Genomic DNA, 24990 nt, shown 5'->3' with positions numbered 1-24990 from the left:
TGTCATCATTTTTTATCTATGATTTGACTGACAAACAGTATAGGCAAATCTGCTTTCGCCATACATAAAAAACAAAACAATCATAGATTTAGAAAGGGCCCTGCGCGCAGAGATGGGCCGCGCGCAAGGCCCTTTTAAATTTATGCCCGCGCATGACTATCTCTTGTACAGACCTACCTACTGCTCACAGACCATTTAATACTGCTAGATAAATGTCTGTTCTACTGAATGGCTTTTTCCTGTCTTCATAGATGTGAAAGGAACAGTTTATGTACCAATGCTTTTTCTGTCTATCCATACCCGGGTATTTTTTCTTTTTGTTTGATATATCCCAAAGATTTTGAAGGGCCCCGTGCACAGGATATATCCTATGTTATGATACATAAGCAAAGTTCTGTGACAACCTTAACCTTGTGTATGTAGATGGCTAAGGTAGATGGGCGTCCAGTTTTGAAACTTATCCATGTTGCCAACTTTTAACATAATATAAAGAAGTATGTGTAAAGAGTAGGAACAACTCAAATTCTTGATTTTTTAAAAATAAATAAGTACCCTCTCACTCAGGAATTTTGTATACTACTTAGACATTAATTACCCATTTGTATAAAGACCTGGACCACACCAGACCATCTCATATATTTAAATAATTTTGCCAAAAATTAGGAGCCTAAAGAAATAAAAGTAAAACATATTTTTAATAATATAATTTAAATATTTACATTAACTTGATATGTTTATACTTATGGAATGTTGAATTAAAACATTGAAATTGGATTTATGGTTTCCAAAACATTAAATTGGTTTCAGTCAATAATTTTCTACGATAAACTTTTTAATCACAACCATTCCATGGAATATCAAAGAATTTCATAGATTTTTTCTATATTTACAATTATTTAATATAACAAATATTTTAAAACTAGGTGTACGCAAACTACGCATACTGCATTGAAGTAGGCCTAGTTTTGAAGTACACATAGGTGCAGATAAGTAAGAAAATAACACCAAAAGTCGGCAAAACAATAGTATGAATCTGTTGGCGCATTTTAGCGAATTCTTGTTTCCTTTCTCTCTTCTGCTTGGCAGTTTCTTTTACTGCTCCTTTCAACTTTCTCATAATGAACCTAGAACACAGATTACTAATTAGTTACTACGTAAACCTAGAAACAAATTAGAACATTAGGTAGTAGGTATATATATAATTTTTTTGCCACGTACGTGCGTGCATACACTATACACATAGGAATACCATGGAGGCGAAGTTGATTTAAATAAAAAAGAAAATACCTTTTAAAATGACTGACAAATTATTACTAGCGATAAATAGATAATTATTTCGTACAATCTGGAAAATTCAGCAATAAATTGAACTGAGCTGCCGAGAGAAAACAAATGACACGTCTTCCAATAAGATTTTCGCTACAAAAATTAAAAACATGCAAATGCAAGTTACACGAAATGAATGTCAAATCGGGAAAGCAATAGGTAGGAGTGAAGTGAATGTCAAACAAATGTCAAAGTTTTTTTCAGTAGGGCACAGCCATGGCGCCGCACAGAAATGAAAGATCCTGTTTTTTGGACGACCGGTACTAAACTTTGAAAATAACAAACATACAAAGTTTCGCCTTTAAAATCTTACTAGCTGCGCCCCGGGGCTTCGCCCCAGTGGGAATTTCGGGTTACCTACCCTATTTATTACTCCAGGTAAATATTCTACCCGTGTACCAAACAATCGGTCCAATAGATTTTGCGTGAAAGCGTAACATTACCTTACAAGAGATATATGAACACTAATGTAATGTTCATAAATCTGCGAACATTAACACATACATCCTCACAAACTTTTGCATTTATAATATTAATAGAATATATTAAATTATATAAAGTACATATCTAGAGCATGGTACTAGATTTATTTATTGAATAATTAAAATGAAGTACATATAGTTATATATGTGGGATTTTGCCCATACAAGAGATGTGAGTATACAACAACAGAAAAATTCAACACAGATATCTGGCATCTTTTGTCCCTCATCACCACTCACGTAGGTGCAAAATTTGTGGTACCTACCTACCCCAAACTGGTACGACTTTCTCTGGTAGATGTGATGATAGTAACTACTACAAAGTCCATGCAGTATAAAAATGAAAGTAGTCAAAATAAAGAAAATTGTACCTCTTTTAACTGCTTTATTCATATTAAATTTACTTACAAAATATAATTCAATTACCAGCACTGTCTACTTAAACAATAAGAACACAAGAACAAACCATTACTGGTTTAAACTTTGAAAACAACAACAATAAATAGATTTTCATTGACATACTTGTAATAAACCAAACATGAATTTGCCACTTCAAGCATGCCCTACAATTTTTTTGGGACACAATTTTATAATTGGGTTGTAATATTGAAATTTTTTTCGCATACTCACTCTTATTCTTAGGCTCTGCAAATCCGCACACTAACATCCCATTTTTATCAATTTCATTTTTTATTAAAAAAAACACAATAATTTATACAAATTATACTACACTAGATAAAAGATTTTATTAGAGTATTTGTTTTCAACTGGACACAGTTACCACAATTTACAAAACCAAAAATGGTGGGCACAGAAATCCGAAATCCGTGTAATAAATTGTGACTACATTGATAATGGAAAACTGCAATATCTTTCTAAACTTAATATATATAGACTACTCTTTCAGAAACTGCTAATAAATTAAATAAATTGATAAAAATAAGACGGTGGCACTTTGCGGGTTTGTCCAACCAATGGCTGGCCCGGCTGGCCACAGGCAATGGTCAGCCATTGTTTAGACGGGTAGAGTTCACGGGACGAATAGAATATTCGCCTTTACAGTATCTTGTTCAAAATAAAATTGTAGGAATTTAAGTAAGTTTTAAATCAAACATGATATTCACCACCATCCTTTTTTTCATCTGAAAGTGAAGACAGAATGCTTGCTGATGTGCTCTGTGATAACCACAGAATATACATCAATAGTCCTTCAAATATACCCAAGCCAGCTCCCCCAATCACATCTAAAATGTAGTGGCGTTCTTGTAGCACTCTTGATACAGAGACAGCAGTAACCCATGCAATAAGTGGTGGGTATAAGAAAATTGAAATGGGATCTAGGTACATAAGTATGATTGCGATCATGACAGCTCTGCTTGTGTGCCCGGAAGGAAATGAAAATTTATCAGGACCCAGCTCCATTAGTTTGTTCATAGGTACTGGCCTGCGTCTTCTGACAAATGCTTTGATTGCAGCTACTAATATAATGTCTAGGATGAGAGCTGAAAGCAAAATTAATGATTATTATTATTATTTTATTATTAACAGGAGACTTAGTCACGTCTCAAGAGGTTATTGACAAACAGACACCACAAAGTGATTTTTGCCCGTATCTTTTGAGGTACCGAACCCTAAATAATATTAAAATATAAATATGGTACTTAACAACATTAATAAGTATTACTGTATGATGTTGAGGCTGTACTCAAATAAACTATATATCACATACCAATAAGTGTATTAACTTGCAACTGGTAGAGGTCTTTATTGTTAAACAGCCAAATGAAACTCAGCCATCCTGCGAGCCACACTATTCCATGACAGGAGACCTAAAAACCCATTGAATTTTAAGAGCACCATTGTAATTTAGTTGGCAAATAAATGAATATGAATTAAGTTCTATCTTGCCTCAAATTGTTTTAAGCTAAAATAATTATATTGTAACATGTGGTGCCACCCTAGAATAGGACCACTGTATATTCTCTTGTGAAATTCATATAAGGCAATTAAGGGATACTTCACTTGGGCAGATGATTGGAAACAACAACATTCCCAAGGGCTGTTGACATCACTTAGGTGGCCAGTTGTAAACTAACAGCCAAATGAACAAAATAATTTTACTAGGAAAACTTATTTCTGTATACCTCAAACAATTTTGCATGTGTACGTATTGATCTTAATGCAGTTATTTTCATAGCATTTTCAACGAATTTCTTTGTTATTTGAACATCATATTGTAAAATTTGTTTTAACATCTTTGGTACTTGTCTTTTCTCTTCTTTAGCGCCAAGCTGGAATAGATAAAATAAATTATAAGTTACTAGCAGCCCATCCCAGCCTCGCTCAGTTAAAAATATAATTACATATCTAAACCTTCCTCAGGAATCACAGTAGCTGCTGGTGAAAACCATTCATGCAGTAGTTTTTGACTTTATTGCAAACAGAAAGACAGACACAGCAGAGGTCTTACTTTGTTTTATAATATGTAAGGGTAAGGATGGATACCATCCAAATCTTTGATGGTATATTTGTCATAAATGTAATAAGTGATTAACTTGACACATTATGTATCTAAAGAATTTATATTACATGAAGTTTGTCGTTTAACACAATGTCAACTTGATCTAAAGCAGTTCAATAGCAATATGAATTAGCATAGGTAACAAAAGAAAAGGAGTCATGCAATGACATCATCACAGAATTTATTATAAACTATTTGGGTTATTCGATAAATTTAAATCAAATCTTACCAAATCCATGATAATCAATCGTGTATGAATGATACGTGGAGGTGTTAAAAATGTTTATTTCGAGCACTATCACTTGTGTAAACAATGATATACAAGATGCCGAGATGCGATGAGTTAAGGAAAATTCTGATCACATAAATTCTTATTAGAAAACTTCGATCTACAGGAAAGATGAATTCTGAAACTGGAAAGTACTATAGACTCACAAAAGATCTGACTTTAAAACTCTTGTCTTGTTTTCAGTTTAATTTTTGAAACTCGCTATTTTCAAGCTCAATTCAATCAAGTGCTTTTCTCGTCCCTCTCTCTTCACACACTTTTCTATCCCCGTTAGTACTGTGCAGTGAAAACCGGTTCATTACCGGTTTTTCATAGCTAGCTGAAAGAACAACTTTAGCTAGGTTCCCTGTTATTCATAAAAAAAGCCGGAGCTAGTGCCTAGTATTTTAGCCTAGGCTAGTGCCTAGGCTAAAATACGTTAATTTCATATCTTTATCATTTAACATTATCTTGTAGGCTTTCAATGTAACGTTCTTTTATCTGTGTTGTAGGCTAATTTTTATTTGCGCTTTTACCGTATTCGTAGCAAATACAACGTCCGACGTCATTATTTATATATCATGGAATTAGTAGGTACTCCGTACGAAGTACTTATTAAATCCATGACCCAGATACATATCTTACGCATCGAGGTTTTATTAAAATAAGTAAACCTATTTTATCAAGTAGGTAACAAACATTTTTAAAGACACTGACAATGCAATGCTGTCATCACATCAATTTGATAGTTTTACCCACGGTTTTACCTATTCAGTTACATTGTCGTAACAAATTATAATAATTTTATATAATTAATTTGGGAGTAAAAAACAACAATGGAGTTTTTTGGAATGACTATGTATGGTCCACAAAATTACATAAAAGATGTTATGCGAGACGAATATAAAGAGCCACTCAACAAAGACGAAGTTAAACCGCTAATGGAAAAAATTGAACAGTATACAACTATGCCTAAAAAGGTTTGATTATTCTTATAATTTGTGATTATGATTATATTTATAATATTTATAATAATATTATGTATTCTTATAATTTATATTCTTATAATTTATATTCTTATAATTTGTGATTATGATTATATTTATAATATTTATAATAATATTATGTACCTATTTTAATTGGTTAAAGTTATCACTAAGACATTCCGCATCAAGAGTAGAATCCATAACTAATGAAAAAAAATTACGGCAGTAGACTAAATTTTAAGTACATTTTTGACGTCAATAACTAATTGATAATCTAAGTAATAATTATTATAAAATTATTAATTTTGATGTCTAAATATAAGTATTTACAATATTTATATTTAGAAATCAAATCAATCTTTAGAAGTAACTTGTAATATGTCGCCCATAACTTGTTTATACATACAACACAGTGTATATTTCGGCACCCGAATAAGTAACACTGTTGCATATTTTCACAAACGAATGCTTACATAAAGAAAAATGTGAATAAAGTACTCTAAAATAAACGTTTCATCAACTTAGCAAAAGGCGGCAAAGCTTTTGTTTACAATACAATACTATACTCTCTATTATCTTGGTCATTGTAATTGTATATACATTACTAATCTATTCTGTCATCTTTAGGTTACACGCCCAGATGTGGATGTTATAAGATTGATAGACTGTTATATAGGCAGAGTAAACGGTTTTGCTTATGGCTCTACGTTGAGATTTATTAAAATGAAACGTAAAGGTAATATTAAACCTGTTCATCCATGTGAAATGTATCGCCTTCCACCGACAACTTCAGTAGACGTGAGTAGAACGAGCAAGTTAATATTTCATGGTACTAAAATTAACCGTTAATGTACTTATTTTATCACTTGTTTTACAGGGACAGTAGTTTAAATATCGAGGAATACGAAGATAAAAATAATAAAAAACTCATTAAATTATTGCAGTTCGGTTGGTGGCAACACGATCCAGAGTTGGCGGGAAAAACTTGGTACCAGACATATCCAAGACACCCACAGCCTGCATCACCGAATACGTTAATTCTAGATAAAGTTCGCAAAAACAACAAATATGCTACACTGTTCTGAGCTCTTAGGAGTTAGTTCAGATTAAATGACAAAAAAAAACATATCTTTTTTATAATTTAACTATTAATAGGTATAGTACACAGATAATGACCATGTGTTTTTGAAGAGTGAACTTTTCACTATCTTCCAAACAATACAACATAACTGTTATATGAAAACCTATCGGCACATTGCGGTAATTAACTGTACTATAATATATATCGAATGTACATATATTCAAATATATATATTTTAAATATTTTGTGGGTTTTTCGATAATATTATTTTTATCGGAATTTCAGTCTATGTGCAGTATTAGCTTCAAGTTTTGCTACATGTTCATTGTTCATGTCATCCTCTCATCTTTTGGTAGCAGTGTTGCCAGAAGATCTTTTACGTTTGACCCCGTTAAGTCAATCAAATGGTAACTTTTCGGGATTGTCTTAATATAAAAAGAATCTCAAATGGCAACAAAATGTGCCATCAATACGGCGCAAACCGTAAGATATGTGACTTTCAAACAATTTTGCTATCAACAAACGTTGAAGGAGACGGTTTTACTTTCTTGACAAACAACACTTCGGTCGAACGTGGGTTGAACTCAATTATAGATCGCAGTAGTTCATTCACTTGACGATATTTTTTTTATTATAAAGACCTGAGAAATGTATGATGATCACAGATATAAGAACGATGATGATGCTAAACTCTTTTATTCTTACGAGTCGTAGCATGTAAACAAAATATGTGTTCTTTAAGTTTGTATACCTACCTTTTTTACTTTACCTTTAAGTTAAGCTAAAATATGTTTTAAATAAAAAAATAGGTATAATATGTCTGTCATTGATTATTGATGGTCCGATTCGGTCAAAATGCTTAAACTTTTTTTTAATAACAGGGTACTTATACATATAAGTTTAAAAAAATCTCAATACTAACTTAAATTATCTGCAACCTGTGTTATTTAAATTTTTAGATAGAGGTAGAAGAAAACATAAGGTTACCTACTTTTTTATGTTCTCTAAAAGGATACTTTTTAGGCAACTTAATACCAGACCTAGCTGGCAACACTGATTTCATTTAAAGTTCTTTCATTATCTGACATTCGGCGTGATAGGTTATATCGTTGAAGATGTCGTAAGTAATTTGTAAAAATCGTATTAATCAATTAATTTATTTGATTTATTTTGTTTTTTATGCAACGTACAAGTAAATTTAAAGTATTGTAAAAGACTATTTTACATTTCAGTTCTAAAGTATCGCGTGATACACTCTATGAGTGCGTCAATGCCGTCCTCCAGTCTTCAAAAGACAAGAAACGTAACTTTTTAGAGACTGTTGAGCTCCAAATTGGTCTGAAGAACTATGACCCCCAGAAGGACAAGCGTTTCTCCGGCACCGTCAAGTATGTTTACCTGGAAAGATAATTTTTGTGGGAATTTGATGTGTACTTAGAGGTTAGGTATACAATCTGATTTTCACACAAAACGTATCTCTACAGGGAGTCAGTTTCGGCTGACGGGACTTTACCCAGAGTCTTAAAATAATGGGTAGGTAGGGTAAAACTTACCGTTTATGTTAAGTCTGGAATATTGGGTAAGCTTAGTGCAATGCCAGTACAAATTACTTTTTTGTATAAAGTAATTCATGTATGATCTAGATATTAAAATGATGTGTTAAATTATATTGCATGTATTATCTGTCGATATTGATGACAAATTCCAACTGATCCCTACTCACTCTTACAAGTCAATTGTTTTAGTTATAACAATTATGATTTACTATAAAAGTGTTTGTAAACTTTTAGATTGAAGTACATTCCTCGACCCAAGATGCAGGTGTGTGTTCTGGGAGACCAGCAGCACTGCGACGAGGCCAAGCAGTTGGAAGTACCATGCATGGATGCTGAGGCTCTGAAGAAGCTTAATAAGAACAAAAAACTTGTCAAGAAACTGGCTAAGAAGTAAGTGTTTGAACTAATCATTTGTGTCTCTTGACTGAATATCTTTAAAATCTAATGTTGGTAATAATTTTGATTCTGGTCAATAATTATTCTACCATTCAACTCATCGGAACCAGTTCCTTTTTCATCAATAGGTTTTATAATGAAAATAAAAAATCGTTATATCTTTGGAAAAATAAATATTAGTTAACCCACTATTATAAAGGCGAAAGTTTGTATGACAACGACGGGAGCAATTTGTATTAAGTGGGGTACAATAAGAAGCTATAGAGAGAATATTGCCAAATGGTTTTTTTGTAAGTACTTCTTTGACAAAAATTAACTTTTATCTATAACAACCTTTTTTAATTTTCAGGTATGATGCCTTCCTGGCCTCAGAATCCCTCATCAAACAGATCCCACGTCTGCTGGGTCCTGGTCTGAACAAGGCTGGCAAGTTCCCTGGTCTTCTCTCCCACCAGGAATCCATGACGCAGAAGATTGATGAAGTTAAAGCTACCATCAAATTTCAGATGAAGAAGGTATAGCTTTTATTGTACTATTATCTACATATTTATCAAAAAAGAATACCATAATTTAAAAAATATTGTCTAATGATGTCCTTAATTACATTTTTGGACTCGTCCAAACACTCCATACTAAAAGGCACATATAAGAGAGGTCACAACTTGCTAACATGTCGCAAAGAAAGATGTTTGTTTGACAGCTACATAAAATATTATGATGATTACTTGTTACAAAATTTTAGTTTTTTATGATGGTTGAGGTAATTTCATACTTTATGAATGGACTGTCCAACCAACTTTAAATCTAATTATAATGTTCCAGCTGCATTATTACAGTCATTGAAATTATCATAATGATTAAACCTGTTATTTATATAAAAGTATGTATGCTTTACATATATTTTTTATACAATTCTGTAACTTTGTAAACATTTTTTGTAAACATTAAAATGTTTTTCGTTGTCATTTAAATATTTTAACATTTTTATTGTCCAGGTGCTGTGTCTGTCTGTGGCAGTTGGTCACGTTGACATGACGCCAGACGAGCTGGCCCAGAATGTGCATCTGTCGATCAACTTCCTCGTGTCTCTGCTCAAGAAGCACTGGCAGAACGTACGGTCACTTCATATGAAGTCCACCATGGGACCACCCCAGAGATTGTACTAAGAAGTAATAAATATTGACTTGTATTTCTCATCTTTTATTTTTTTTGTAAGACCTTGAGTAAATAATAATTAAAAAATAATAATTAACAAGCTGTTTAAGCAAGTATCATATCACTCGTTCTAGCACGGCCGCCGCGTTTGATTTAAATTCTCATTAGGTACCTACACGAATACGTATTAATTGCGAATAGTAGCGTTTTCTGAACTATATTTTTCATTTACTGTTTAATGGACGTTGTTATATATTAGTACTTGTCCACGTTGACTCGCGGGCACGGTGGCGGGCGCGGTCACGAAATATCAAACATATGACGTGTTTCCGAGTGTTCACGTACAAAACGCACGTGCGGTCTAAGTAGCGAGCAAACTAGCGACTGGCACGCGCGGCGCGCTCGCGGCAATTTCAAACGCGTGAGACGTTTGTGTGTGTTCATGTCAAACTGGCGGCGGCGCGCGCGATTCACTCGCGACGTCAGGTAAGTTCAACCAGTTTGATCTTGTCGCTAGAAACGATAGCACGTAATCATGTCGTTCAATACAGAAGAGTTTATTAGTGCTGTTCAGGCTAGAACTCCTATTTGGCAAAGTAAACACAGTCATCATATGAACAGAAATGTTCTCAATAAGCTATGGAAGGAAATTGCTGGATTGTTTCCTGATATGGAGGGTGAGTAAATGAAATACTTATGTTATTATTTGCAGGTATTTTAAACTTTTTATTTCCTGAAGGCTACTAAAGATACATTATACAAAGGCGACTTACGTGTATATTAAACGATTATTTTCCCAAAAATATTTTGTGAATAGATTCCGAACTTGTTTAGCCCGATTTGATGGATTGTTGTTTCTTCCAGTTCTAGTTTGTCGCCTTTGGTGTCGAGTTGGAGTTGTGAACTCATTATCACAATCGTAACCATCTGTATCAATTACAATATTATGCAATAAGCAAGCGGTTTTTATTATCAGGCGTGCATGTTTAACATCAGTTTCAATAGGTTTTAACAAAACTCGCCATTTATTGCATAAAATTCCAAATGCACACTCCACGGTTTTTCTCGCTCTTGACAATCTATTATTAAAATTTTCTCTCTCTTGATTCAATGTTCTTTGTGGGTATGGACGCATTATATATTCTTTAAGAGGATAAGCTTCATCGGCTACTATAACATATGGAGCTGTAATGTTAGAATTGGGTAATGTTCTTGGTTCCGGAATATTAAATGCACCTCTTTCGAGTAACCGGTTCAGGGACGAGGCATTAAATGTACCGCCGTCGCTTTGCTTTCCTCTACCTCCCACTTCAATAGTTAAAAATCTTTTCCTCGCATCAGCGACAGCTTGCAAAACAATAGAGAAATAATGCTTGTAGTTAAAAAATGCCGATCCTGATTTTTTAGGTCTTTTAATCCTACAATGTTTACCGTCCAAACTGCCAATGCAGTTAGGAAAGTGCCACATCTCCTTAAAATCTGAAGCAATATTCATAAGCTGGTCTTCAGATGGCTGTGGCATGTGGACATTCAATTTTTTTTTCCAAATTGCTTCACAGGTACCATAAACAATCTCAGCAACAGTACTAACACCCATACGAAAGCTATATGCCAAAGATCGAAAGGCCAACCCAGTGGAGAGATATCTGAAACATAATAAAAAAATACAATTATAATGTAAAACTTAAATGTATTTACACTAATCATCAACACTAAACAATATTTCTGATTTTACAGAAAAGGCTTTAAGGAAAAAATGGAAGAACATTCGGGACCAATTTATGAAAGAATTTAAGAAAATTCCAGTTTCTCGTTCTGGTGATGCTGGAACAGATCAAAACACGTCAATGTGGCCATATTTTCAAATGATGCTGTTTATAAAAGATGACATTACCCCAGAAATAAATGAAGGCAATTTAGATGAAACTACTGATGAAAACTGCAATAATAATGATGATGATTATGAGCGGTCCTCAACTCCCCAATCCATAGCTGGTGCATCTTCAAGTACACAATATACGAGCACCAAACGTAAATGTGCACAAGATGTAAGACAGGAATTTATGGAATTGGAGAAGAAAAAGTTGGAATTATTACAAATTAAACTGTCACAAAGCAGCGAAAGACAAGAACAAGATTGCGAAGATCTGTTATTTTTTAAAAGTTTGTTGCCGTACATGAAAGACTTATCTCCTATGCAAAAACTACGTGTTAGAAACAATATAACACAAGTTATTATGGATGAAATGAATAGTGGCATGACTCAGTCCTACCATGGATACAATACATACGATTATAACACAACTAATTATGGAAATTAAACTTTGTATTATTGATAACGATAATGTAAATTACTTAAATAAAATAATAAAGAGGAGTTTGAATTTGAATGACTGCAATATGTACCCCGATAAAAATGATAATTTACTTACTATGAAAATTCTTTTTTTAAACTCACCTTATAGTTACAAATAGTCTTTCTTCGGGCTTTATACTTTTATGAAAATTTGTGTCTACTTTTGAAATATCACTCCTTATTGAATCCAGTATGTAATCAAAACATTTGACACTCATCCTGGTATATCCAAAAAATCTTGAAGGATGTTCTCTCAAATTACCATATAAAGTATGAAATTCACCATACCGTTCTCTTTCTTTATTGATTTCGTGGACACCAATTCTAATTTTTAGCATCTCCCATTTTAGGTATGAATTTTCGGTTAAAAATAAAAGATCGTCGTCCATATTTACGACCTCTGACAATACGTCACACTCGCGCGAACGCCTGGCGGTTAATGTGAACACGAACTCGCAACGTTTCCCGCGCCCGCACCCGCCCCCGCGCCCGCGCGTAGCTACGTGAACAAGCACTTAGACATTTTATTTTAACAAAAACTGTTTCGTAAATGAAATTACCATTCGTCATCGGAGGGGACAAAAACTTAAATGACCGACGTCCAGTCCAGTTTGGTGATCGTTTGGAGAGTTAAAGCTGGCATCCATTCTATGCTCCATAATGTATTACAATACATTATGGAGCATGGAATTAGTAGGTACTCCATAGTACTTATTAAATCCATTTTATGGAGTTCTTCAAAAAGGTCGTGAAAAGGTTTTATTCAGGGCCGGTAGCTTGCGTGTGATTCCCCTGGTGTTGCAGGCGTCTAGGCTGCGGTGACCACTTCTCGTACGGTGGGCCGCATGCCTGTTTGCTTGCTGCTTGTGTCGGCTCTAGGTATTAAAAGTTGAATAAGTAGTAAATAAAAGACAATAATGTATTGATAATGTTATGTTATATTATTTTCTTACACTATGTCACTGATACTCCTAGAATCGGGATTGATCATTTCATCATCAGTATCACTGTCATCATCTTCCGGCAACAGTTCATCTCCATCATCAACGGACTCCTCACTCTCTATACTCTGTTGAGTAGCTATAATATCACCATGTATATCCTTATTCTTGAGATTTCCCATCCAGAAAGCTTCTGAACAATTATTTGCAGCCAGAGCAGCTTTGACCTTGTAAATCAAAGTTTCAAGTAACTCTCTCATGTATGGCACCTTGCTCATCAAAACTGTATCCTTCTTAAGTCTTGAATGGCAACAAAGAGATTGCAAGAATCTCGTCGACTGTTGCAAAATCTTCAAAATTTCCAACACTTCTTCAGTTTCAGTTTTAAGCTGAATTTCCAATATTGGTATACCCTGAGACATGAACAATTTCAATATTGGAAGCGATTTTTTGAAAAATGCAGACAAGCTGTTTCTACTTTCAAGGGTTTTCGCAATATCCGACATGTGTTTCAGAATAACAGCTACATCTTTCCATAAAGTTAAGTGCTCAGAATTGGATAAACCTTTATTTAAACGAGCTCTTGTGGCTTCATGCACAGCTGTGCCAAGGTTTCTATATAAAATCGCGAAATTATTTTTAGTCATACTTTTAAAAGAATTCAAAACATCATTTCGACCCTTCAAAAGCTTTATATCATTAGTCAGTTGTAGGGTCAAATTCTTTAGGGCCAAAATTTCATTGTTTAAGAAATAAGTTGAAGCCAATCTATCTAAACTTTGATTGAACACCAATCCTTTTTCAGGAACACCATCTGGGGTTTTCCATTGTTCAGACAAAAACTTGTGTGCCATATCTTTCAATATTTTCAGAATTGTATTGTTATCAGAATATGCCTGAATAGACTTAATCAAATCTATTATTGCAACAGCAGTAGATAACTGTAAGCAATACTTTTCATGTTTTTGAAAATATTTTGCAACAGATGTAATTAATTCTTTCAAAGATAAAGTATTGGTATTTATGATTGGAGCTATACTCCTCAAAGAACTTTTCAATAATGCACTATGATGGTTTCTAAATCCAATCCATTTGAAGTATATAGTATAAAAGTTATAGATAAATTCTATACTAGTGATGCAATCCAATATCTCACTAGTTATTATAAACTCTTCATCTTCATTATTTTGACACAACTTCGCGTCCAGTTTGGATGTAATAAATGTTAAATGTTCTGAAACTTTAGGCAGTACTTCACTTACAGACTTAGCACATTCTTCAGCTTTACTGGGATCATAGGTGAAACAGTCATCTGGTTTAGAAAGAAAAGTCTTCCTTTTAATTTTAGAAATTAAAATCGTTTCTAAATTATTATTTACACATTTCAAAACAAACTTCAATGTTTTTATTGTGAGTTCGGGTTCATCTCCATCAGAAGTCAAATCCATTTTCAACAGTTGGAGTAGATTTAAATTTAAAGAACGAAGTGGAATGTTATACAATGTATCAAGTCTACTTTTGACGGAATTTTGATTTTGAGTTGCTTGAGACTTTACTGTTTCAGGTAATACATTATCATCTTGAGCAGGTTTCTTCTGGTTTTTTTGTTTAACAGTCTGAATTTTCACAGGTTTTTTTTCTATGTGTTCACCTGTGAACTTATTTACGTTGAATGTGCAAGTAGGTGGCTTGTAAGGTATTTTAGATTTAAGAAGGACTTGTCCAATAATAATCTCAAGCTCTTCTATTTGTAAAACTCTGTTTAAAATTTTTGTTCTTAGTGCTTCATCATTTTGTACAGAAAAGGCATTTAACAATTCTCTAAACCAATTAACACAATGTATTAAACAATCCAATATAATTGATATTGCTGTTGGCTCCATGTCTTCAATTAAATCAAAATCAAACTTTGGCATAACAATGGGACATCCCAGTAATGCATCTATATTAGACAAATTTCCATCATGCTGTTTAGAATGTAAAGTTTGAACAAGTTGGAATAGAGGAGACAAGATCCCTATGTTAATTTCATTATTTGGTAGTAAAGCTAATCCAGCAATATTAATTGCAATAACTTCATCCATTTCACTTTCTGCATTCAAACAATACTGCATTGATAATTTTAATTCTGCTACTCTTTCTTTTTCTATGTTGTCCACAATAAAATTCTGTTGCAAGTCATTTGTAACTGCATCAGTCAGCCAAGCCAAAAATTGTTTATTAATATATGTTGAGGCCTGAATAATTTTTGATAATTCATCATAAAAAAATGCAATCATATCAGGAAATTGCCTTGTACTACGACTTATCAATTCTATAATTTGGGCTGCCTCTCGAAGGTCTCCTTCAGATAAATGAGTAACTGATCCATAACTTACATCATCTGGAAATTCTGTTGTATGATCATTGTCACTGCAAGCCATAAGATATTTTATAGCATGTGTGCCTGCTAATATTCCTTGAATTTTTATTTTAGGAGATGAACTCCCCAATTCTTTACGTATAATCATGTGTATATCATCCCTTATAGATGAGTTTTCATAGCTATATGCTAAGCCACATAATAAATTCATAACAGCTCTTACTTCTGCTATATTCATATCTTCCATTCTGTCAAGTAGTGAAAGCATTTGGACACTTTGAGGCTTCAAAAGAGACATGTCTTTAGATGCAACATTATTCAATATCAGCAATATGCTCAAAACACATTGTTTACAATCTAATCCCAATTGAAGGAGTTCAGCTACTATAGTTTGGCAGCTGTCATCAAGTTCTGACAACATTAATGTATAAATATGAGAACCAAATGATTCAACAATAGGGTCTCCTTTAGTTTTCAGGATTGAGTTAGTAAGACTGATCAGATGTCTAAGATAGTGTTTCAAAATAGGTTTGAATTTCTGGAAACACTCATCCATTAACTCTTCCTTCAATATATCCAATTTGATCTGTTTTTTTATAACATTTTCTACTTGTCTTTGTTTTTCTTCTGATATTGATGTTAAAATCAAAAGTATTATGAAGTCAATTGGTTTATGATCAGTCTTAATTTTGCAGGAAGCTACTACTTTCATCCAATACCCAGCTATAACTTTTGATGAAACCATTGAATTCCTTATTGCTGTGGCCGTGAGAACTTGACTAGAGGCAATATCTTGAGGTTTTGCCACTGATGTAGGCCAACCAAGAGCATTTCGTAATCCCTGCACAGTGTCCAAGTAAGCAGTATCACTCATTTTTCCTGGTATCATAAGAAATTTAACAAAACTAGGAAAATGACTGCATTTTGTTAAACTTCCAAGAATATTTAAAGTTTTCCTCTGGAGTTGCTCATACTGTTCATCTGACAAACAGAGATATGACACACAGTCCAAAATAGCAGGAATAAGATCATAATCCTCACTTAATATTCTACTCATCTCAGCAGCAACATTATTATGCTCCTGGTCCCCTATAATACCAGGGATTGCAGTTATGATTTCAAGTTGAACCATTTTCTCTGATGTTACATCAAGTAAATTAATGAGGTGTGTGGAAACCTTCTCAGTATTTGTGATATTATCGACTGATGAAAAACATTTCAGGATCATTTGAATCCAAGGGCCGCACTTACAATCCGCGGCCAAGTCTATAGCTTTTTCAAATATCAAATCAACTAGCTTATTCTGCAGAATAGGAACATTCAATAATACCTTAAAAACGCTATCATTTGTAGGATGTTCTTCAGGACTGTCTCCACTGATTCTAATTATATTTGGATATAAATAATGCTTAAATATATTAAGATCTCGGCAATCTTTATCAAGATTAGTGAAAAAGTCAGTCACATTGCGTGGATAGTCTACATGGTTTTCCAAGTTCTTTTTCACGTTACGCACTATATGAAAAGATTCTTGAGAAGCGATGCACTTTTCAGGAGGGCTTTTTATGGCCAATCCACTTTGCAATAAAGTTTCATGGAAGTAAGCTTTCTCGTTTTCTTCACAATTTTTGAATTTCTTAATTTGGCTTCCAATACTAGATCTAGTTCTTTTATAACTCATATTAGAGTAAGAATGTATGCAAACTTAATGTATGTAACGATAAGTATCGTAATATACTTTCGAACGACTTTTACTTACGACGACTTACAACGACAAGACAACAAAACAAACAAAACTTGTTTTTGTTTGAATTGAATTCGATTTGACGTTTTATTTTATTTTTTTACGTTAGTTTGACCAGATTTGACCCAACAAACATTTTGGTTAGCAAAATACCATTGTCCTGCCAACCCATAGATTAAAAAAAATAGAAATATAAATAAATAGGGAGTATTACTGCATATTTATCCCGCTAGAGTACAGTACTTTATGTTAGGTACACAAAAGTTTTGCCGCCTTTTGCTATGTCGATTAAAACGTTTATTTTAGAGTACTTTATTAATCCTTTCAATATGTAAGCATTCGTTTGTGAATATACAACACTGTAGCATATTCGGGTGCCGAAATATTGGGAAAAATCGTTTTCCAAAAGATAAAAACATTTCGAAAACTATGGGATACGCCTCACGCTGTAAAATTTTCGAGCCAGTTAACGGTCGAAAATAAGCTCTGAACACTTTACACGTGAAGACTTATTAAATGGTTTTAATACAGGTACGATCTTCAGTCAAAATCAAGTTTATATCAGTTTATGACCACAGTTGACCAAATAATGCAGAACATAACTACACACTAAATCCTTCCCTTTTCCTTTAAACTCACACCACGATTGCGTAGAAGGTATTGTTGGTCTTAAATCTGCGACAATATTGAAAATTGGTGCTTTTTGCATCCATTGGCAATGTTTGTGTACCTTAGTTGTACCAGTAGCGGCATCTACGCTGAGCTTTGCATAATATGCCCTATTTATTCATAGCATCACAGAAAAAAATACATCACAGAAAATGAACAAAATTTTAACATCTACCTAAAGAGTAGGTACTGCCGCGCGCGGGCCACCTTTCGAAAATTATAGAGTACACTACACTACACTTCAGGTGTAAGGTAATGCATGGAATTAGTAGGTACCACGTACTACTGGCAAGCTCACTGTGACTAACGCGTGCTGAAAGAGAGCCTCGGTATCCTTTCTGATGAGGGTGGTCACCCTCGTTAAAAATAATTTTCTGGAATAGGCACGAGTCAATACGAAGGCAACGAATGTACTTTTGTGAGTTGGTATTTTAGATTAGTCTTTCAATGTAGTCGCATAATTTCTATTCTATTTGGTTCTGTTGTAAGTATTAAATTTCATTAGACACACTCGCCACAACTCGCGAGTGATAGAATAGTCAGTCGAAAGACTCAGATAATAATTTTGTTTCTCTCCGAGCTTATTGACAAATCCTACATACCTTTATTCAATATAGGATGATATACATCACTTATAGACGTCAAAACCCTCATACCATACCATATCATATTGACCTTTAAACCTTGATGAACTTGCCACCATGTGTCACTGTCAACTTTCACATCAATTGTAGGAGATGATATTATTTCATTCATTCGAAGTAGAAAAAGTGGAAAACCTATTTTACTGTTTATATTAAATTATTTATTTTTAAAATGAATTCAAATATTTCAACTCTTACAAAATTTGTATGGAAGTCTCAATCTATTGCCGGCTTTGGGGTACGTACGATTTTTTATGCAAAAAAAAAATTAACCTAAAAATTAAAGTATTTTAATTCTAGAACTAGAAACCAAATCTATAATTTCTGATTTATTTACAGTATCAACAAGTAAGAAATAAATGGGCTAATTGGATGATGATAAGAGATGTTAAAAGAAGACGAATGAGTGCTGAAAACTTCCTTGAGAGGACAAGAGTCAATGCTTTGAGAAAAAATGATGTGCTTCCAGTAGAAATACGAGAATTAGCTGACAAGGACATAAATAAATTTGAAATGAACGCCATACCAATGAGGATCAATAATAGATGTGTGGTTACTTCCAGGTATGATTATTAAATTACCCTACTTTGTTATTCTGTTTCTAAGAAGCATAAACATATGAGGACATAGCAAATATAAATAAATTACATCATAATCACCCTTGAAAGGATTTTTTTCAGGAGTTATGTATGTATACTTTTATTTGCTAAGTGTATTCAGGCAAAGGACTTCTCTACTTCACCAGTCATCTCTGGCATTAAAACCCACCCAAATTTTGTCTTGTCAAGATCTCATTCTGGGCTGGCCTCTTCTCCATCGCCAGCTATTTCTGAGCTATATTGTACTAAATTGAAAAAAATGATTGCAGGCCCAGAGGTATAGTCAAAGAATGGAGAATGAGCCGTATTGTGTGGAGGCACTTGGCAGACTACAACAAACTCTCAGGAGTGCAAAGAGCGATGTGGGGCTAGGCTAATTTCTGTAGTAAAATTATAGTTTTATGTTAATTAAATGTAATAGTTAAGTAATTGTTTTAGTTTCCCTCCCAGTCCCGATGAATAGTGGTTAAAAAATCTGGACAGGCATTGATAGTGTGATTGTAGTGTTTTTAAAAGTCCATTGTATTTACATATAGCACTTTTCAGTTGCGCACAGGACTTAGGAAATAAACTACATATTTGATCAGAATCCAAACAGGCATTTTAATTCCTTAACTAATAACATTTAGTATAATCTGGGTTACAGTCAGCTGACCAAGAGTTCAGACTGTATTTAGACAAACTAAACTATGTATAAAAATTATGGTGATTGCAAAAAACAAGCTTTATACCTTTGTCTACAAGAAATATTGTAACAATGAATTTAGATCACTGTTTAGTCTCTGTATTCTAGAACCATAGTGCAAGGTATGTGGCGGGGGTCAGTGCTAGAGGGGACTACTGGCAATAATTGGTGCAAGGTATGTGGTTTCAGCTACTCAATTTCAGTACATAAGAGCAATTCTCGAAAATAATAGCAAATTCTCTAAATACACCATGTAAAAATAATAGCAAATTGTTTTTGGAATGAAAATAAAATAAATATTTAGGGTTTTATAACTTTTATATTAAAGTCATATCCTTAAAATTAAACAAGCTTCATAAAGCTTACAATGGAATCGCAGCTTCATCACAAAGCTTTTTAGTCGAAGAGACCTGAAACAAAAAGTTAATTTTAGATCTTGCACATATTTATCAAAAAACCAATATTATTCTCTATATTCTCAGTGGTGTTTGTTATCAATCATATTTTTCAGAAGCTAATACATGCAAACATCATTGAAATAATAAAAGATTACCCAAAACAGACAGACTAGACAAATTTTATAAATGTGAAAGTTTGTGAGGATGTTTTTTTACACTTTTATAATATTTTGTGGTTAGTAGTAAAATCTATCAATATTTATTAGCACCACAAAACATATAGGTAGGTATACACATCTCATAGCATGTCTATAAGCATGACATTGTTAGGTAAATTTCAGTAAACAACATCCAAACTAAATGTCCATCCAAAATAAATAATTAGTAGTAAATAAAAAATAGAACTTACCGAAACCCATGTCATCATCAGACTCTTCAGGTTCTTCTTCTTTCTTTTCTTCCTTAGCCGCTTCAGCAGCAGGTGCAGCAGCGGCCGCGGCAGGCGCTGCTCCGGCCGCAGGCGCAGCACCCACGCCGGATCCGATGTTAGTAATCAGCTCCCTCACGTTCACACCCTCCAGGGCTTTGGCGAACAAACCGGGCCAGTATGGCTCGACGTCAACGGCAGCCGCCTTTAGGATGGTCGAGATTTTCTCACCCTGAAATTAACACATGAAAATAATTACTTCAATGACATCTTCATAACGTTTTACCGCTCTTTTTCTACACAGCATGAGATATTTTGAACCCAATTGAGAGATTAAAGTGGATTAGTACTGAACAATGCTGCATAACCTATCACAATTCTGGGGAATAATCAAACAATACTTACAGTGACTGCGACATCATCATCAACAAGGATGAGAGCGGAGTAAACGCAAGCTAATTCAGCCTTTGATGCCATTTTTATTATAAGACGTGCAAGTCGCCAAAAGGCCTTAGCTCTGAGAGAACAAGCACGTTTGACTTCTCAAAATTGAAAAAGAAAAGAATCGGCCGAAGCGGGGGCCAAGCTGTCTTTAGTGTCAATGTCAATGTTTTTTTTTTAAATTATTTATGACATAACAATGACAGTCCGATTTTCTAGCATCTAGTTATTTTGCTAGGCGAGGGTCGTTTGTATTTCAATCCCTGCACCACACACACAAAAACTTTTACATGCAAGGTACATATATTGCTACCTCTTTCATCTCAAGTCAGACATATCTTTTTCACAGCACATACCTAAGATTGCAAAAACACTATATACACGACGAACGAACAGAGACGAACTTCCCGGCCCAATCTGGCTAATCACATAAAAAGATTGGGCTGGGCATGTGATGAAGGATAAGAGATATCAGCGCTCGTTCTCGTTTGTTCGGGTGTTTTTCTACATCTCTTTCTCATATGAGCGAAATTGAAGATATGACGAGGTGATGAGGTCTAAAGTTCTCTCAGTCTACCACAACTATAGGTAAAAGACTGAAGTCAGCCATACCATGGATTTAGTAAGTAGGTACTTCAACGGAGTACCTACTAATTCCATGACTAGTACTTAATGCAAGGGAGGTACTGTATTGCTGTCTCGTTCATCCGTAGTCCGACTTCTCTTCCTTGTGCATTGCGAGTGTTAAAATACGATTACGACTAAACAGCGAAGTGCGGCTAGAAAGGTGTAGTCGGTTGGTTACACCTAGGTGTAGCCTGCTTATCTGTTGCTAAGCCAAAGTCATGGATTTAATAAGCACTTACGGAGTACCTACATGGCTAAAGTTTGACTTGACATATCAATAATTATATCTAATTGGTCAGCAACTTGTGTTTAGCAAATAATTTTAAAATAGTTTGGAATTTATATAATTTTGAAAGGCAGAATATTTTTTTGTCAGCAAACTATTGGACAGCCACTTATAGTCAGCAAATTTAACTAAAATGGTCTGCATTTTACATCAATTTGAATAGTAAAAGAATTATTTGGTCAGTAACAGCAAGTATTAAGGTATGAATGAAACCCTAAAAATACAAAAATAAATACAGCAGCATAAATAAATTTATTTTCAATAGACATCTCATAAATTCAATTAAAGCAACAATTAAAAGTTCTCAAAAATTACATAGACTGTGATTATCAATAAGTACTTAGAACTAAATTAGTAGTATTACAAGAAATTATTGCACTAAATGGAATGAAAGGGCAGAGGACTATATATGATAAGAGAGATTAACACCACATTACAAGTCCCATGAAAATAGGTGATGCTTAACAAGCATATCCCTGACACCTTCCTTTAGAGGTTGATTTTGTGTATCTTTTTTCAAAGGCAACTCCCAATCTGGGTTCAAATTAAAACCAAATTGAGAAAGAATTCTCAATTCACATTTTATTTGCACCCATCCTGGAGAATTTATGAAGGACCATGGGTGATACCACTTTTGAACCACATCAACACATGAACATAAAACTTCAAGCCATAGATGTAAGGCTTCTTCATTCAGTCCCATGCAAATCAGTGTACGTAATTTGACATCCATTTGAGCATGAGCATTATCATGTGATAAATTGATGGCCTGAACACATCTATACAGCAACTCTTCAGGTGTAAGGACCTTCCCATCTTCATCTAATCTGTATGTCTTACAGAGAACTAATCGACTATACACAGAATTAAAGTCCTTTTCAACCTCCCGAGAAGAAGCTTCTTCAATAAAAAGCCAAGGGTGACATGGGCCATCCAGAAAACTGGGTCTTTTAATTCCGTGCAGTAATACCCTTTTGAAAGCTGGAGCGAGGACACCTCTTACAAGATGAGCAGCCTTTTCTGTAACAGAATCATCACCAGCTCTACTGTATTTTACTCCTTTTTCATCTAGTAATTTTACAAATCTAGCTGGAAACCACCCTCTTAGGCCATTCAATTCACCAATCCAGCAATGTTCATCTCTAGAACTGATGACTTCTATAACATCATTTTTTCTGAATCCAAGTTCATCACCATCTCTTCGTTCAAAATCTAGCAATGCTTTGGCTCTGCGCCTTTTGCTTTTGGATACATTTACATATCTTTCACGATCTGCGGCATGACTCTGCATAGTATAATCAGCTGTAAGTAAAATTTCTGAAGCTAACTGTGGTTCTAAAGCTAAAAAATGCCGAGCTACCTGTAAGATGGCTTCTCTTAAATCAACAAGTATTTCCGTTTGCTTAACATTTTTTGAAATTGCATCTTCATTATTACTATCATCTCCAAAGAGGATTGTTTGTATAACTGACTTGCTTCTTTTTATTTGGCGTCTTTGTAATTGCTGCTTAGGGAGATTGGGGACTGCACTTGGATTTCCAACGAGGGCTCCTTGATCTGCCATCAGATAAGCCAGGTGTCTTCTACGGTGAGTGTCTATTAATGCTGGGCTTAGTGTGTCTCCACAAACTTCATCTATAGTTTTGATCAACAGATCTACATCATCAATTTCTCCAGGTATATCAGATAGTGCATTAAAAATTTGAGCTGAATTAGATATTTCAGTGAATCTGTTTTCTCTTATCTTTAGCATTGCTAGTGTAACCTTGAACAATACTATAGAACCATCTAGGAAAAATAAATCCCATATTCGTAACAATATTTTCATATGGACAATATTAGCATAAAGGGTTAAGAACCAATGCATTGTAATGAGAGAGAGTTCTATATCATGAGCATTCAACACTTGATCTATACCAGGCAAATATGTAGATATTAAACTTCTTAGAACTTTTTGATCTGCTTGAATGCCAATTAAAGTAGAAGAGTAATATGAGGCCGGCAAAAGATCTTCCACTGTTGTACACATAATCCAAAATGCATCTTCTTCTTCCATCAATAGCAAAAGAGAAGCTGCTATCATTCCAGTACCTTGACAATATCCTATGTCAGGGTAAAGCCATGCTAAGGCTCTTAAAATTCTGCGCAGTCTTGGCACTCCAGTACTGGTAGGATGTGAAAAACACATATTGTTTGGTAATATTTGGACTAAATCTTTTTCAATCTGTTTACTAGTTACTAACCCATCATCACTAGAAGCCCTTACAATTTCATGATATGTTATTTCTGTGGTTGCTCTTTTCTTATTTGCTCCACAAAGATGCATCCAAACTTGCGGACGAAGTGAATGTGGTACACCATCTTTAACCATTTTTTGTAGTTTGTCAGTTTTTTCTAATTTTCCATCTCCTTCTGAAAAATTTATCTCTTTGCTGAAAAATTCCCACTGAAGACGGTGTTGATCATCTTCAACGAACGCATTAGCCAAAAGCTTATTGGAATTTTGCTCTGGTCCGTCTTCTTCCTCTACACAAAACCCAAATTCGTCAAATCTGTAGTCGGGCAGACCTCCACTGAGACCTTCTGATTCTGGCTGTGCTAATTTAGCCATAATGTCTTGAGGGACCATACTTGAAGTTAGAGCTGAGAAAGGTCCACCAGGTGAAGGAAGAAGTTCATCAGCAATATTTAGGCCACGTATAGCATCAATTACATCTTCTGGGTCATCATCGGCGAGAGCAGCATTAATTTTTCGCTCGTGATCTTCTCGGCCCACGTAGCCCTCATGATCTCTTGAAGTAAATAATGATTTTGCGAGATCCATTGTTTCACTTCATAACCTTTTTGACGATAATAATAATTAGATTAGTTGATAATAAATAATGTAACATGTAAACAATCTAGGTATATCAAACAGATGTCACTCGGCCATTTTTATTCATTTTCTTCAAGGCTGGCTAGTCAATAAAAAAGTACATTAGTGTTGAGTCAAACATGCCAAATAATATCGATTCGTAAAGCAATCGTAAAATTATCGCCA

General features: G+C 34.2%; 9 protein-coding genes across 10 annotated transcripts; 3 read left to right on the top strand and 6 right to left on the bottom strand.

Annotated features, from left to right (window-relative positions):
* Positions 1–689: 689 nt before the first annotated feature.
* Positions 690–1462, bottom strand: LOC128669812 (uncharacterized protein). The gene is made up of 2 exons (XM_053744935.2): positions 1288–1462; positions 690–1124 (listed from the first exon to the last, which is right to left on the bottom strand). The coding sequence occupies exon 2, from the start codon at positions 1115–1117 to the stop codon at positions 935–937; it is 183 nt and encodes a 60-aa protein (XP_053600910.1). The 5' UTR covers positions 1118–1124; positions 1288–1462; the 3' UTR covers positions 690–934.
* A 714-nt stretch (positions 1463–2176) lies between these two features.
* On the bottom strand, positions 2177–4909 carry LOC128669808 (uncharacterized protein). Of its 2 annotated transcripts, none has more exons than XM_053744931.1 (4): positions 4765–4909; positions 3953–4099; positions 3538–3637; positions 2177–3310 (listed from the first exon to the last, which is right to left on the bottom strand). In XM_053744931.1, exons 2-4 carry the CDS (start codon positions 4061–4063, stop codon positions 2916–2918), a joined length of 606 nt encoding a protein of 201 aa, XP_053600906.1. In that variant the 5' UTR covers positions 4064–4099; positions 4765–4909; the 3' UTR covers positions 2177–2915. The 2 variants fall into 2 exon arrangements, with proteins under 2 accessions (XP_053600906.1, XP_053600905.1); XM_053744930.2 differs by having other exon boundaries at positions 4559–4886.
* A 2727-nt stretch (positions 4910–7636) lies between these two features.
* Positions 7637–9805, top strand: RpL10Ab (Ribosomal protein L10Ab). Its single transcript, XM_053744929.1, has 5 exons — positions 7637–7784; positions 7897–8052; positions 8455–8610; positions 8966–9131; positions 9612–9805. The coding sequence occupies exons 1-5, from the start codon at positions 7780–7782 to the stop codon at positions 9780–9782; spliced, it is 654 nt and encodes a 217-aa protein (XP_053600904.1). The 5' UTR covers positions 7637–7779; the 3' UTR covers positions 9783–9805.
* A 241-nt stretch (positions 9806–10046) lies between these two features.
* On the top strand, positions 10047–12231 carry LOC128669805 (uncharacterized). The gene is made up of 2 exons (XM_053744926.2): positions 10047–10448; positions 11509–12231. Exons 1-2 carry the CDS (start codon positions 10307–10309, stop codon positions 12090–12092), a joined length of 726 nt encoding a protein of 241 aa, XP_053600901.1. The 5' UTR covers positions 10047–10306; the 3' UTR covers positions 12093–12231.
* LOC128669804 (uncharacterized) lies at positions 10466–12516 on the bottom strand. Its single transcript, XM_053744925.1, has 2 exons — positions 12230–12516; positions 10466–11417 (listed from the first exon to the last, which is right to left on the bottom strand). Exons 1-2 carry the CDS (start codon positions 12514–12516, stop codon positions 10541–10543), a joined length of 1164 nt encoding a protein of 387 aa, XP_053600900.1. The 3' UTR covers positions 10466–10540.
* Positions 12517–13045: 529 nt separating this feature from the next.
* Positions 13046–17264, bottom strand: LOC128669800 (Fanconi anemia group D2 protein). The gene has a single exon (XM_053744919.1). The coding sequence runs from the start codon at positions 17109–17111 to the stop codon at positions 13077–13079; it is 4035 nt and encodes a 1344-aa protein (XP_053600894.1). The 5' UTR covers positions 17112–17264; the 3' UTR covers positions 13046–13076.
* Positions 17265–18563: 1299 nt separating this feature from the next.
* mRpS14 (mitochondrial ribosomal protein S14) lies at positions 18564–19511 on the top strand. The gene is made up of 3 exons (XM_053744933.2): positions 18564–18725; positions 18827–19050; positions 19356–19511. Exons 1-3 carry the CDS (start codon positions 18660–18662, stop codon positions 19456–19458), a joined length of 393 nt encoding a protein of 130 aa, XP_053600908.1. The 5' UTR covers positions 18564–18659; the 3' UTR covers positions 19459–19511.
* A 559-nt stretch (positions 19512–20070) lies between these two features.
* RpLP1 (Ribosomal protein LP1) lies at positions 20071–21190 on the bottom strand. Its single transcript, XM_053744934.2, has 3 exons — positions 21002–21190; positions 20579–20828; positions 20071–20181 (listed from the first exon to the last, which is right to left on the bottom strand). Exons 1-3 carry the CDS (start codon positions 21071–21073, stop codon positions 20168–20170), a joined length of 336 nt encoding a protein of 111 aa, XP_053600909.1. The 5' UTR covers positions 21074–21190; the 3' UTR covers positions 20071–20167.
* A 993-nt stretch (positions 21191–22183) lies between these two features.
* On the bottom strand, positions 22184–24917 carry LOC128669801 (uncharacterized protein). Its single transcript, XM_053744921.1, has one exon. It carries the CDS (start codon positions 24772–24774, stop codon positions 22384–22386), a length of 2391 nt encoding a protein of 796 aa, XP_053600896.1. The 5' UTR covers positions 24775–24917; the 3' UTR covers positions 22184–22383.
* Positions 24918–24990: the final 73 nt, after the last annotated feature.

Source organism: Plodia interpunctella, chromosome 5 (genome assembly GCF_027563975.2).
Source record: "Plodia interpunctella isolate USDA-ARS_2022_Savannah chromosome 5, ilPloInte3.2, whole genome shotgun sequence".
Taxonomy (NCBI): Eukaryota; Metazoa; Arthropoda; class Insecta; order Lepidoptera; family Pyralidae; genus Plodia; species Plodia interpunctella.
The sequence above is the reverse complement of the archived record's forward strand: the minus strand, read 5'-3'. Positions and strand labels throughout refer to the sequence as shown.